This window comes from Felis catus, chromosome B4 (assembly GCF_018350175.1).
Source record: "Felis catus isolate Fca126 chromosome B4, F.catus_Fca126_mat1.0, whole genome shotgun sequence".
Lineage (NCBI taxonomy): Eukaryota > Metazoa > Chordata > Mammalia > Carnivora > Felidae > Felis > Felis catus.
The window spans coordinates 48,699,538-48,712,002 of NC_058374.1; the positions used below are offsets into that span (position 1 = coordinate 48,699,538).

The following is a 12,465-nucleotide window of genomic DNA, read 5'->3' on the forward strand; positions in this document are numbered from 1 at the left end:
CAGTGGCTGGCACTAACTAAGGGCTGGGATTATTGCCTATTCTTACCACCCAGTCATGGGACATTGGGTACAACACTAAGAAGACCTTTTCTCAGTGTGGGGGAAGCAATTGGCCTAGACTAAATACTGAGTTTGTCTCACTTTAAAAGCAAGATTTAAGACAATGAAGCTTTTTGCAGGTGATTTAACTTATTCCCAGAACAAAGCTCAAGAATACTTATAAAAATACAGTAATATCCAGCACACACACACAAAAATAAAATTTGCAATGTCTGGCATCAAATAAAAGATTACCAGGAATTAACGAAGTAGGAAATTATGATCCATAATAAGTAGAATAATCAACCAACCAAAACAAGTGTGGAAGTGACACAGATATTGAAATTAGCAAACAAGGACATTAAAATAGTTATCCAGGGGTATGTGGGTGGCTTAGTTGGTTGAATGTCTGACTCTTGATTTCGGCTCAGGTTATGATCCCAGGGTCTTGGGATCAATCCCCCCATTGGGCTCCACACTGGGTACATAGCCTGCTTGAGATTCTCTCTCTCTCTCTGTCCCTCTCCCTTGCTCGCACTCTCTCCCTCTCTTTAAAAAAAAATTATCCTAACTGTATCTAAGATGTTTAAAATGTTGCGATATGGAAAATAAGAAAACATCCAAATCAAACTACCATAGATGAAAACTGTAATGCCTAAAATGAAAAGCGCACTGGATATGATTAACAGTAAATTAGATATTACTGAATATAACTGAATCAACTCTAGACACATTAAAAGAAACTGTCAAAAATGAAATACACAGAGGGAAAAAAAAGCTTATAAAAATTAAATTAATAACAGGGAGCCCTGGACAACTTTAAGTGCATGTCATTGCAGTCTCCAAAGGAGAAGTGGAGTGAAGGAAGGAAAATCTTTGAAGAAATAATGACTGATATTTGATTCAATTTAATTAATAAAATGTAATGCAATCTAAGAAGCTCAATAAACTTGAAGAACAAAAAAAATAAGGAAAACCACGCCAAGGTACAGCATAATCAATTTAGTCAAAACCAATGATAGAAAAACCTTAGAAGCTGCAAGACATAAGACAGTACCTATAGAAGAATAAAGATAAGAGCAACAACAGATTTATAGCAGAAACAATGCAAGCTATAAGACAGTGGAACATCTTAAAAGAATGAAAAGAAAAAAACTGACGATGTAGAATTTGATATGCAGTGAGAACATATTTCAAATGTGAAGGCAAAATTTGAAAACTTAAAGAATCCAGCAGACCTTCACTACAAGTAATGTTAGAGAAAGTCCATCAAGCAGAAGGAAAATGAGACCAGATGGAAATCTAGATGCATACAAAAGAACGAGGAGCAATGGGAATGGAAACTACATGGGTAAATGTATGAGATATTTTTTGTATTATCTAAGCCTTTTAAAAAATAATTGACTCTTTAAAGCAAAAATAACAAAATTGTCTTATAGGATCTATAGCATATGTAAAAGCAAAAAAATAACTAGACCATTTAGACTGTTTACGTATAATGAGATTAGTGTGATAGGTTTTAGTCTATCATCTTGCCATTTGTTTTCAATTTGTCCCTTTTAGTTTTTTGTTCCCCTTTCCCCCTATATTTTGCTTTATTTTGGACTCCTTGACACTGATGCAAATGAGGATGCGTCCTATAACTGCCCCAATTTTTTGGAGACTTTTCAGAACATACAACAGAAAATAGAACCCAGCAAAGCCTTAGGCCTTCCTAAATTGAGGAGACAGAGCTGGGAGTCCAGAAAGGTAGCTAGTGATCACAGAGAAGAGTACCAGAGAGGAGAGAGATGCACAGAAGAGAGAGCTCTAGAGGTCTGTAGGGAATTGTACTCAAATCCTTGGCTGGGAACCATCAGCTGTCAATATATCTGGTGGCCAGGGGCATATCTCAGCTTGAGTAATACACCACGGCATTCACTACAATGTCTTCAGAAAGTTACCGTTCTGAGTCTCAATTTTACCATCTAATAAATACTACTCATCTTCTGGGCTATTGTAAGACCCAATGAGTTATCACATGCATAATAGCTTAGAAAATGATAAAACAGTCGTCGTTACATTTATATGATGATGGTTTAAATTATATAATGCACATTATTATGATGAATGTAACAAAATTGGGGGATCCCTCCCAGGCATGACTAGTCAGTCTGTGTTTATATAGCTTTCATTGAAAACCCTTTATGAACAGAACTTAGTACCAAGTCTGTAGGGAGAAGAGAAATTACAGTTTCTTACCATAACGTTAGCCAAGAAAATATACATAAAAAGAAATTTTGATCAAAACATGAATTGAATAGGGGCTCCTGGGTGGCTCAGTCGGTTAGGTGTCCAACTTTGGCTAGGTCATGATCTCATGGGTCATGAGTTTGAGCCCTGTGTCGGGTTCTGTGCTGACAGCTCAGAGCCTGGAGCCTGCTTCAAATTCTGTATCTCCCTGTCTCTCTGTCCCTTCTCAGTTTGTGCTCTCTCTCTCTCTCTCTTAAAAATAAATAAACATTAAACATTTTTAAACGAATTGAATAATGTTATTGTACTTGACTCTTTACATATATTCCTCAAGGGCTAGACACTGGCTTGAGTGGTGTGATAGGAAGTGGGTGGATTTAATCATTACTGGTTTCATAAAGTGCTTGGGTATCGTGCTGGATTTTGAAGGATTAGAAAGATCATCCACTAAAGATGTGAAGGCAGTGGGCCTACCAAAAGGAATGGATGATAAAGGTGGGCATGAACAAGTTCTCATGGCAAAGAAGAGAAAGTTCTGAACAGGGATTGAGAAGTCCCGGGCTCTGTCTCTAACTACCAAGTGGGAGACTCTGGAGTCTCATTTCCTCATTGACAAACCAGGCTTAAGTGAGTTATAGCATATTGTCTGGCTCCAAAATTCCATGATTGAATTGTTAAAAAATCTCTGGTGATTGTGAAAGCAAACATTTTCTTGGCCTAAGTAAGAGTCAAAGCTGTGACATCTTAAGAAATGATAACACTCAGGAAATTATGATGAGGGTGATGAGCCAAGATAGAACCTGGAATCCACACAGGAAGGATTTAGGACCATTTAAAGTTTGGGAGCAGAGTCGCCTGTCTGGCCCAGTCAGAGGAGCATGTGACTCTTGATCTCAGGGTTGTGAGTTTGAGCCCCACACTGGGTATAGAGACTACTTAAATAAATAAAACTTAAAAAGTTTGGGAGCAGGAAAATCATATGATTATCTATAATGTTTGAAAACCCTGGAAATACTAAGAAGCAATCACTCACCAGTCCCAAGGTAGAGTTTAGACAAATTATGGCTGGGTGACTTATGCCTTCTAAGTTTCATTCTTTCTATGCAGTTATGTTTCTAATCAAGACTAGAACATGATGAAAAGAATCTCATATTCTGGCTTAGGTGGGCCATGATTTAAATATCTCAGCATTTTGCCGGAAGAAATCAGACTCACAAAATGAAAGTATCCAACCAGCAGTTTATTTTGTAATAATTACACATCTTAAGTCCTTCTTGACTTTCACTACGCTGCACTTTCATTGCTTATCAATCTGGGGGCAGGGAGGAGGGCTGCAGCCAGACAAGAACGTTTAAGAAATAAGCACTTTGTAGGTGTTTATATAGTTCAGTGATGCTACTGCAAAGGAATACAAAACCAGGCACCAGGCTCTGGAAAGAAAGAGACTTTTTCCAATCTCATTTGCCCCCTCGGCGCTGTTGGAAATAGCGATTGTAGGCAGCATTGTATCCATAAACCATGGCATAGCGTTCGCAAAGCTTGAAGTCATCACAGGCTTCCCGATTGATCTCATAGGTGGGCTTGGTCCTTTCTCTAATCCTAGAAAGTGGGGGGGAAAAAAAGAGGCCCCAAATGAGAACCATAATAGAAATTTTTTTTAAAAAGCAAAAGGGGGAAAAAAGAATAAGAAAATATAGGAGACACACCCCAATATTAAGAGATACTTAACAGGGAGGAAAGGAGGAACAGGAGTAATTTTTTTTTTTTAATAAAAATAGAAATTTTCTTTCTGTCCTCCTTTTCCTTCTCCCTCCCTCTGCTTTCTGGGTGTTTCATAAACTAGTCTTCTTGAAATTCAGTTGTTTTCTGTATACTGTTTTAAATTCTTTGATTTAGGGGACACAATTAGAAATAATATATATGATTAAAAAAAAAAACGTTTCTCATTCCATTCCGATCTGCGATGCTACGTTGGGAAAAATTACCTCTTTCCATCAAGTTTTGTTACCCACCTTTCATGGGCTTTAGCTCTCCATCTCTGTTGCGGGGATATAAAAGTATTAGCATTTCTCCTGTTAGTGAAGGGATCTTAAAAGAAAAAAAACATAATTGTAGTTTTAGGGAAACAGTAGTTGAAAATATTTCCATGAATATTCCCTGACACAAATATATTTGAAAACTCATTAATTCATGCATTCCATGTAACTAGAGATCTACAAAAGCCAAAGGGAAAGATAAAGCCAATTTCATAAACTGCCAGATCAAAGGAACGCAGTGTATGTATTTTAGAGACTTATTACATAGGCCACAGTAATTTCTGTTTGTTTATTTCCCCTTTGGGAAATCATTTTGCCGTTTTCAATTTTGGTGTTCCTATTCGGTGTGCTTTTAATTCCTGTGAGGAGAAATTCTCTCTGTCCTGAGGAAGGACATGCTTGTAAAGCATGACTTTTGATTACTGGAAATGGACAGTGTCAATGTTATGAAAATAGTGAAAAACTGAAAACGAGAGTGTTACTTTACTTCTTCCCACACTCAGTCTTTGAAAGTCCAGATATTCAGTAACATTCAATGTAATGCTGATGACTGCGGTTTCCCAGCTGACTAGGCCTCTAATTCCTTACTCTGCCATTTGTTGTTACTCCTTGTTTTCCATCTGTGTGGTTGACGTGGTGCCAACTTAAAATTTCCAAGTGAGATTTTATGGCTCCAATTCTGTCGAATGCACTTTCAAGGCCATATTATGCTATTTCAAGCTTAAAAAAAATTCCTCGTCTGGCGATTTTTACGGTCATTAGATTTTTAAATGTAGTTTTCCAAAAGAGACCCTCTTTCTCTTCCCTGTATTACCTCAATGTATTATCATTTTGTCTATTTAAGACTAGGGAGAGAGATTCTTTAATACATGAGATTTAAATAAGGAAGTCAAATATTCACTTACAAATTTCATAGGATTCCATGCTTTCATGAGATTCTGGAATAAAAAAAAATTCATTTGATTGTTATTTATCAGACATGACAATGGTCTGCATTTGGGGAAGGAAGGAGAGAAAAGAGTCAAAAAGATGTGAAGAATATATTTAGTAGTGTGGTTATTACAAATTTCAGGCATTTTGGATTTGCAAGTTGTGTCTCTAGCTCTGTCCTTGGTGTAATTATCTCTATACTTCAGATTTGCTGATGTTGAAGGAGCTAGTCATCATGGCCTTGACTGAAATTTCTCAAGGGTATGAGGTCCTCAGGCTAGTGAAATAAGATAATTTCGATGTTGCACACAAATCTCCAGAGAGGCATCTTCTCTGATTAATTTGGGACCTGGCTAAGAGCAGGGTTGAGAAAGGGATAGAAGGGTCCAGAAAATAGCCAACGTCCTCCAGGCAGACTGGGGAGATGGTCAGTTGGGCTTTACCAAGACAGGTTTTTAAGAGGTTCCTAAAGCCTCTTAAGGACCTGTGTTAACTTGGCAGGCACAAAAACCACTGGCTCCAGAGGACAACTCACACTGGGCGTGATGCCAGTTCAGAGAAAGAACTGAGACGATGCCAAGGCAAAAGTTTTCTTCTTTCCACTGCTCTCCCATGTGCTGCAGGTAAATTTGGCAATAAGAGGTTTATATTCGTAAACAAGTGGTTTTATGTAAAAAATTAAAAAGGAGATGAAAATACCAAATCCTCTGATACAGAAACCATGTGAATAATTTCAAGAGTGAGAAGAAATACAGATGGTTATTAGTATGATTTAGGTTTAAGAACATCTAAGATATCCAGATAACTGAAGCGTAAGACTGATCAAAAATAATCTTGCTTTGGATTTTCTTTCATAAGCTTTGATCAGACGCAGATATAATTAACAACATAGAGAAACCAGGTGAAATTTATCTTTGGACAATAGAAACTATACCGTCTATTTTTCTCTGAGGTTCTTTAAGTGTAAAACTTTGTTTTTAGATCAATTCACTGAAGAAATGTAGTAAGTTTAGGAGATTGCCTTGTCCCTGCAGAGAGAGCTATACTTAACACTTCATGTGAAAACTGATTTTCTTAAAGGTGAGCGATTTAACTAATACCTTTAACCAACAGTTCCCAACGTAGAAGTAAACATCCCTAAACATGAGAACTCAGGGGCTGGGAATTTGATATCTTCTTTCTGAAACAGTGAAGTGTCTAGGTGAATAGTGACTTACCAGAGACAGGACATGCCTGTCAAGTTGTATACGAAAGTCTGGATATTTAGTATGTAAAAAAAAAAAAACAAACCACTTGATGGAATGAATCAGTGTCCACAGGGCTTGGGAAATGTTAAGTTAACGATACTTTAAGATGATATCAGAGAAAGGGGGAAGAAGAGGAGGAGGGGGAGGAACAAATGGAAGTAAACTGAAATCGGAGACAGGAAAGGAACACCAGAAGCATGGCAGAAGAAAGGTCTCTCACCATAGCACAGAACTGCCACGGCCAAGGCAGCCAGAATGGAGAGAAGGAGCAGGCTCTTCATGGTGTCTCTGTGGTCCTGTGGGTTGGTCTCACTGGCTTGCGCAGCAGCAGAGGGGAGAGAGGCTCCTGCAGGCGGTCCGTGGAAGGCTGTGGAGTTTTTATAAGAACTAGAGCAGCTGAAATGGGAGGAACCAGTGGGAGGGGGCCAGAGAAGGTGGAGACTGGTTGGCCCTAAACTAACACTGGGACTTTTCCCAAATATTCATTCCTTCCAGATATTATCTACTCTGGGTGGGCAGTTTTCCCTCACTCCTGGACCTGACTGGGCTGTAGCAGGATGCTGCCCTGAGACAGAAGTTGTGGCCACCCTATATTTGGGGCCAGATCTGGGCAAAGTTCCACAGAGCAGGGAGTTGCCACAAACACGTGTTTGCCTTTCTGATTCCTTCTCTGATCTACTCTCCTGGCCCTGAGTGCAGTCTGGTTTGAAGACAGAGCTGCAGTGTTCTGCTCGCTCCCCTGATGGATGGACGAGAGGTTCTGAGGGCAAAGGACTCCACTTCATAAACTGGTTCTCATACAGACTTACTTTCCCAGTAAGGTTGAGCTGTCAATTCTGGATCACTTGGCATGTGTCCGGTGATACGCAACTTTTTGCATTCTTCCAAGCCCTCAGCACGGCAGAGATGCCCAGTGATGCCATGGGTTCTGTTTCCTCCCTTGGCCCCATCGTAACTTGCCCGTCCAGTTTTGTGACTTGAGTCCAAACCTGTGCCCTGAGGCTCTCTTAGGCTGGATATCACTGATCTAAAGTGCAGTGAGGATAAAAGGGTACTCATCTCTTATTTTCTGAAGGCAGTGTCTTGATAATGAACTAATCCAATATGCTCTTCGTGAGTGATAGGTGAGAGGCTGGTTACTGTGCTAGGTGTTCTGGGGGATCTAGAGACAAACAAGACACGTCCCTAAGGAGGTAAGTAATAGCTTCTTGTATATTCGCTTTGCTCTTTAGCAGTCATGTATCCTCAAACATAGATTCTCACAAACTCACACTTCCACTATACCTTCAGTAGCAGAAATGCTGTTTCTTTTCTTTTTTTATAGGAGACAGACTCTAATTTGGTGTCTCTGGTTATCGTGGAGGCAGAGCTTTTTTTTCTTCTTCTTCTTGGAAATTTAGAAAACTCTTCTATCAAGATGTGTCTCTGCTGCCTGGTACCCAAGAGTCCTCCTGGCAGACAGATAGACTTGAGTCACAGAGCAGCAGATTGTAGATGAGCTGAAGCTGCAGGAACTCTGACTCGGGCTCGAACAGCAAAAGGGTTGGGAATGAGAGCGGGTGGTGTAGTTTTCAATAATAGTTTCTTTCAAGGAGCAGTGATGGACAGTTAGGTGGAGCCTCATTCTTTTAGTCTTATTGGAATGGATTTCCTTCCCAACCTCCCCCCGCTGAAGAGCTTTTAGGATTCCCTGTTAAAGGAAATAGTTCAGAACGCTTATAATCTGAAGGATTCATGAGTTGTGAAGGACCAATAAAATTCAGGCTTTCCCTCCAGATTTATTCCTATTAAGAGGCATATTCTTTGTGATAAAATCTTAAAGAAGACTTCAAAAGGAGACGTCTTATCCCTGTATGCTTATCCCTGATAAAGTAAACCCATCATGATTTCTGGTCACAAGATTGGTGGTTGTTTCCCTCTTTAAATTACAAACTTGCAGGGAGCCTGGGTGGCTCAGTTGGTTAAGCACTCTTGGTTTTGGCTCAGGTCATGATCTCATGGATCATGAGTTTGAGCCCTGTATCGGGCTCTGTGTGACAGTGCAGAGCCTGCTTGGGATTCTTCTCTCTCCCTCTCTCTCTCTCCCCCCCTCCCCACCCCCCCCCCACTTGTGTGCTCTCTCTGTCTGTCTCTCTCTCTCAAAATAAATACATAAACTTAAAAAAAAAGTTGAAATCACAAACTTGCTCTCAGGGTTGGCTTCAGTGCCCTTTTTACAAGAGAAATCATCCAAATTGTTATATTTGCAAAAGCTAGTTTACTACATTGCATTTACTTCATTTACTGCATTGCTTGTTTGGGGAAAACAAACTAGCCGTGGCCTATTCATGTAGCATTTTATATGTACTCAACTCAGTTACTAACCCCCAATTTACCTGATATGAAGCAAGTTTAGTTCCAATGTTGCTTCTCTAAAATGAGTAGGACACTCCACCTCCTCTCCATCCTATCTCCAGAATTAAAGAGAATTCTCTCTTTTCCAGCTATAAACACGTGCTTTGTTTTTTTTTTTTTTTTCCAATATATGAAGTTTATTGTCAAGTTGGTTTCCATACAACACCCAGTGCTCATCCCAAAAAGTGCCCTCTTCAATACCCATCACCCACCCTCCCCTCCCTCCTGCCCCCCATCAACCCTCAGTTTGTTCTCAGTTTTCAAGAGTCTCTTCTGCTTTGGCTCTCTCCCACTCTAACCTCTTTTTTTTTTTTTTTTTTCCTTCCCCTCCCCCATGGGTTTCTGTTAAGTTTCTCAGGATCCACATAAGAGTGAAAACATATGGTATCTGTCTTTCTCTGTATGGCTTATTTCACTTAGCATAACACTCTCCAGTTCCATCCATGTTGCTACAAAAGGCCATATTTCATTCTTTCTCATTGCCACATAGTATTCCATTGTGTATATAAACCACAATTTCTTTATCCATTCATCAGTTGATGGACATTTAGGTTCTTTCCATAATTTGGCTATTGTTGAGAGTGCTGCTATAAACATTGGGGTACAAGTGCCCCTATGCATCAGTACTCCTGTATCCCTTGGCTAAATTCTTAGCAGTGCTACTGCTGGGTCATAGGGTAGGTCTATTTTTAATTTTCTGAGGAACCTCCACACTGCTTTCCAGAGCGGCTGCACCAATTTGCATTCCCACCAACAGTGCAAGAGGGTTCCCGTTTCTCCACATCCTCTCCAGCATCTAGAGTCTCCTGATTTGTTCATTTTGGCCACTCTGACTGGCGTGAGGTGATACCTAAGTGTGGTTTTGATTTGTATTTCCCTGATAAGGAGCGACGCTGAGCATCTTTTCATGTGCCTGTTGGCCATCCGGATGTCTTCTTTAGAGAAGTGTGTATTCATGTTTTCTGCCCATTTCTTCACTGGGTTATTTGTTTTTTGGGTGTGGAGTTTGGTGAGCTCTTTAAGATTTTGGATACTAGCCCTTTGTCCGATATGTCATTTGCAAATACCTTTTCCCATTCCGTTGGTTGCCTTTCAGTTTTGTTGGTTGTTTCCTTTGCTGTGCAGAAGCTTTTTATCTTCATAAGGTCCCAGTAATTCACTTTTGCTTTTAATTCCCTTGCCTTTGGGGATGTGTCGAGTAAGAGATTGCTACGGCTGAGGTCAGAGAGGTCTTTTCCTGCTTTCTCCTCTAGGGTTTTGATGGTTTCCTGTCTCACATTCAGGTCCTTTATCCATTTTGAGTTTATTTTTGTGAATGGTGTGAGAAAATGGTCTAGTTTCAATCTTCTGCATGTTGCTGTCCAGTTCTCCCAGTACCCTTTGTTAAAGAGACTGTCTTTTTTCCATTGGATATTCTTTCCTGCTTTGTCAAATATTGGTTGGCCATATGTTTGTGGACTAGTTCTGGGGTTTCTATTCTATTCCATTGGTCTATGTGTCTGTTTTTGTGCCAATACCATGCTGCCTTCATGATTACAGCTTTGTAGTAGAGGCTAAAGTCTGGGATTGTGATGCCTCCTGCTTTGGTCTTCTTCTTCAAAATTACTTTGGCTATTCGGGGCCTTTTGTGGTTCCATATGAATTTTAGGATTGCTTGTTCTAGTTTCGAGAACAATGCTGGTGCAATTTTGATTGGGATTGCATTGAATGTGTAGATAGCTTTGGGTAGTATTGACATTTTGACAATATTTATTCTTTCAATCCATGAGCACGGAATGTTTTTCCATTTCTTTATATCTTCTTAAATTTCCTTCATAAACTTCCTATAGCTTTCAGCATACAGATCTTTTACATCTTTGGTTAGATTTATTCCTAGGTATTTTATGCTTCTTGGTGCACTTGTACAAACACGTGCTTTGTAATGCACATTAGCTTGGTCTTTTCTGGCCAGATTCCAACTGTGCTCTGTCAGCCTTCTGACATCACAATTATTTATTTTTACACCTCTGAATCCAAATGTGAAAATCTTACACTTCTCTTTCCAATTTAAGCTTCACCCCTTCCCCACAAGTTTTTTTCATCACTGCTTCCACTGGATTTCTAAATTTGTAAGCATTTTTCCTTATCTTCTTGCTCTTTGCAAGGCTAACACTTTCTGTTGGAAAAGGTCTCTCACCAGTCACTCATCTTCCCTGTCTACTGTTTTCCATTTATTTATGGGTTCTCCTATGCTAAGTACCATTTTTATATAATTTGTAAAAATTAATAGCATGTGTGAGAATTCAGAGCCCTTCTTTTTTCTCTTCTCCCATTCCACTCCCTGTCTCAAAGATAATTTTGTATGTGCCAACTCCAGTTATGTGTTTTTATGAAGAGGATTGGGCTAACTCAATGGGGAACTCAATGGGGGCTTTGTATTGGAAAGGGTCAAGATTGATTCATTGGAAAGAAGAGAGAGGGAGAAAAAAAATGGAGGTAGAAAAAAGTGGAAGGAGAGAAATAAGAAGAGCCTTGTAGGAGAGTTTTAGATAGAGACTGAGTCACAGAGAGAAGAGCTTTGAGGCAGCTGTAAGATGTGAGACATTAAAAGTGAGACATCAGAGGGATGCCTGGGTGGCTCAGTCTGTTGAGCATCCGGCTTCAGCTCGGGTCATGATCTCATGGTCTGTGAGTTCAAGCCCTGCATTGGGCTCTGTACTGACAGCTCAGAGCCGGGAGCCTGCTTCGGATTCTGTGTCTCCCTCTCTCTCTGCCCCTCCCCTGCTCATGCTCTGTCTCAAAAATAAATAAAAACATGAAAAAAAATTAAAAGTGAGACATTGGAAAAGACAAACAAGAGCTGCTTTGGTTATGAATAAGATTGTTTGAGATTTTAAAAGATTGAGAATTACCAGAAAATGTTAAAATTGGGTTTTTTAAACATGTTTATTTATTTTGAGAGAGAGAGCATGAGTGCAAGCAGGGACAGGGGCAGAGAGAGGGAGAGCGAGAATCCCAAGCAGGCTCTGTGCTGAGAGCCCTGACTTGGGGCTCCATCTGATGAGAACTGTGAGATCATGACCTGAGCTGAAATCAAGAGCCGAAATCCTAACTGACTGAGCCACCCAGGCACCCCTTAAAATAGTTTTTAATGAATGTTGGTTGCTAGCTTGTATTTTCTTCATTGAAATATCTTGTAAAGAGTAGACTACATGAAGCTCCAGCTTGTATCTGGATTTTAGATAATTATGAAAGACGTTTTTCTATTAGTGTGGAGCCTGCTTGGGATTCTCTCTCTCTGCCTCTTCCCCCAACCCCCTCAAAATGAATAAAATAAACTAAAAAAAAAAAAAGCTCTAAAAGTTGCCAGCTCTTTTTAAAATTAATAGCTAATATTCTTGTTATTATGCTTACTAAATTTCTGTTAAATCATTTGCTGTTGTTTAAAACTAGTATTCTATCTTCCTTTGAACTATTTCTCACAACTTGTGACTGTGCTCTCAAGTTCCTGTGTCCTACGATTTGATGAGCAAAGCCATCATCCTCTCCCTTCCCTTCATGTCTTGACAGATGTTGACTACACAAGTACTTTGTTTTCACCTCCTTCA

The 12,465-nt window shown here is 39.7% G+C and overlaps 2 protein-coding genes across 3 annotated transcripts in view; one reads left to right on the forward strand and one right to left on the reverse strand.

Moving 5' to 3' along the window:
• PDE6H (phosphodiesterase 6H) overlaps positions 1-12,465 on the forward strand; it is a 179,651-nt gene that overhangs the window by 70,479 nt on the left and 96,707 nt on the right. The window lies entirely within an intron of this gene.
• LOC101096741 (matrix Gla protein) lies at positions 3,491-6,864 on the reverse strand. The gene is made up of 4 exons (XM_003988445.5): positions 6,705-6,864; positions 5,213-5,245; positions 4,284-4,359; positions 3,491-3,870 (listed from the first exon to the last, which is right to left on the reverse strand). The coding sequence occupies exons 1-4, from the start codon at positions 6,763-6,765 to the stop codon at positions 3,729-3,731; spliced, it is 312 nt and encodes a 103-aa protein (XP_003988494.1). The 5' UTR covers positions 6,766-6,864; the 3' UTR covers positions 3,491-3,728.

Excerpts from the sequence above, each read along its gene's own strand:
- LOC101096741 (XM_003988445.5), bottom strand. The coding sequence starts at position 6,765 with ATGAAGAGCCTGCTCCTTCTCTCCATTCTGGCTGCCTTGGCCGTGGCA. Across the intron at positions 4,360-5,212 it reads CATGGAATCCTATGAAATTT|ATCCCTTCACTAACAGGAGA; the intron begins GTAAGTGAATAT and ends TTTTCTTTTAAG. Across the intron at positions 3,871-4,283 it reads AGAGCTAAAGCCCATGAAAG|GATTAGAGAAAGGACCAAGC; the intron begins GTGGGTAACAAA and ends CCCACTTTCTAG.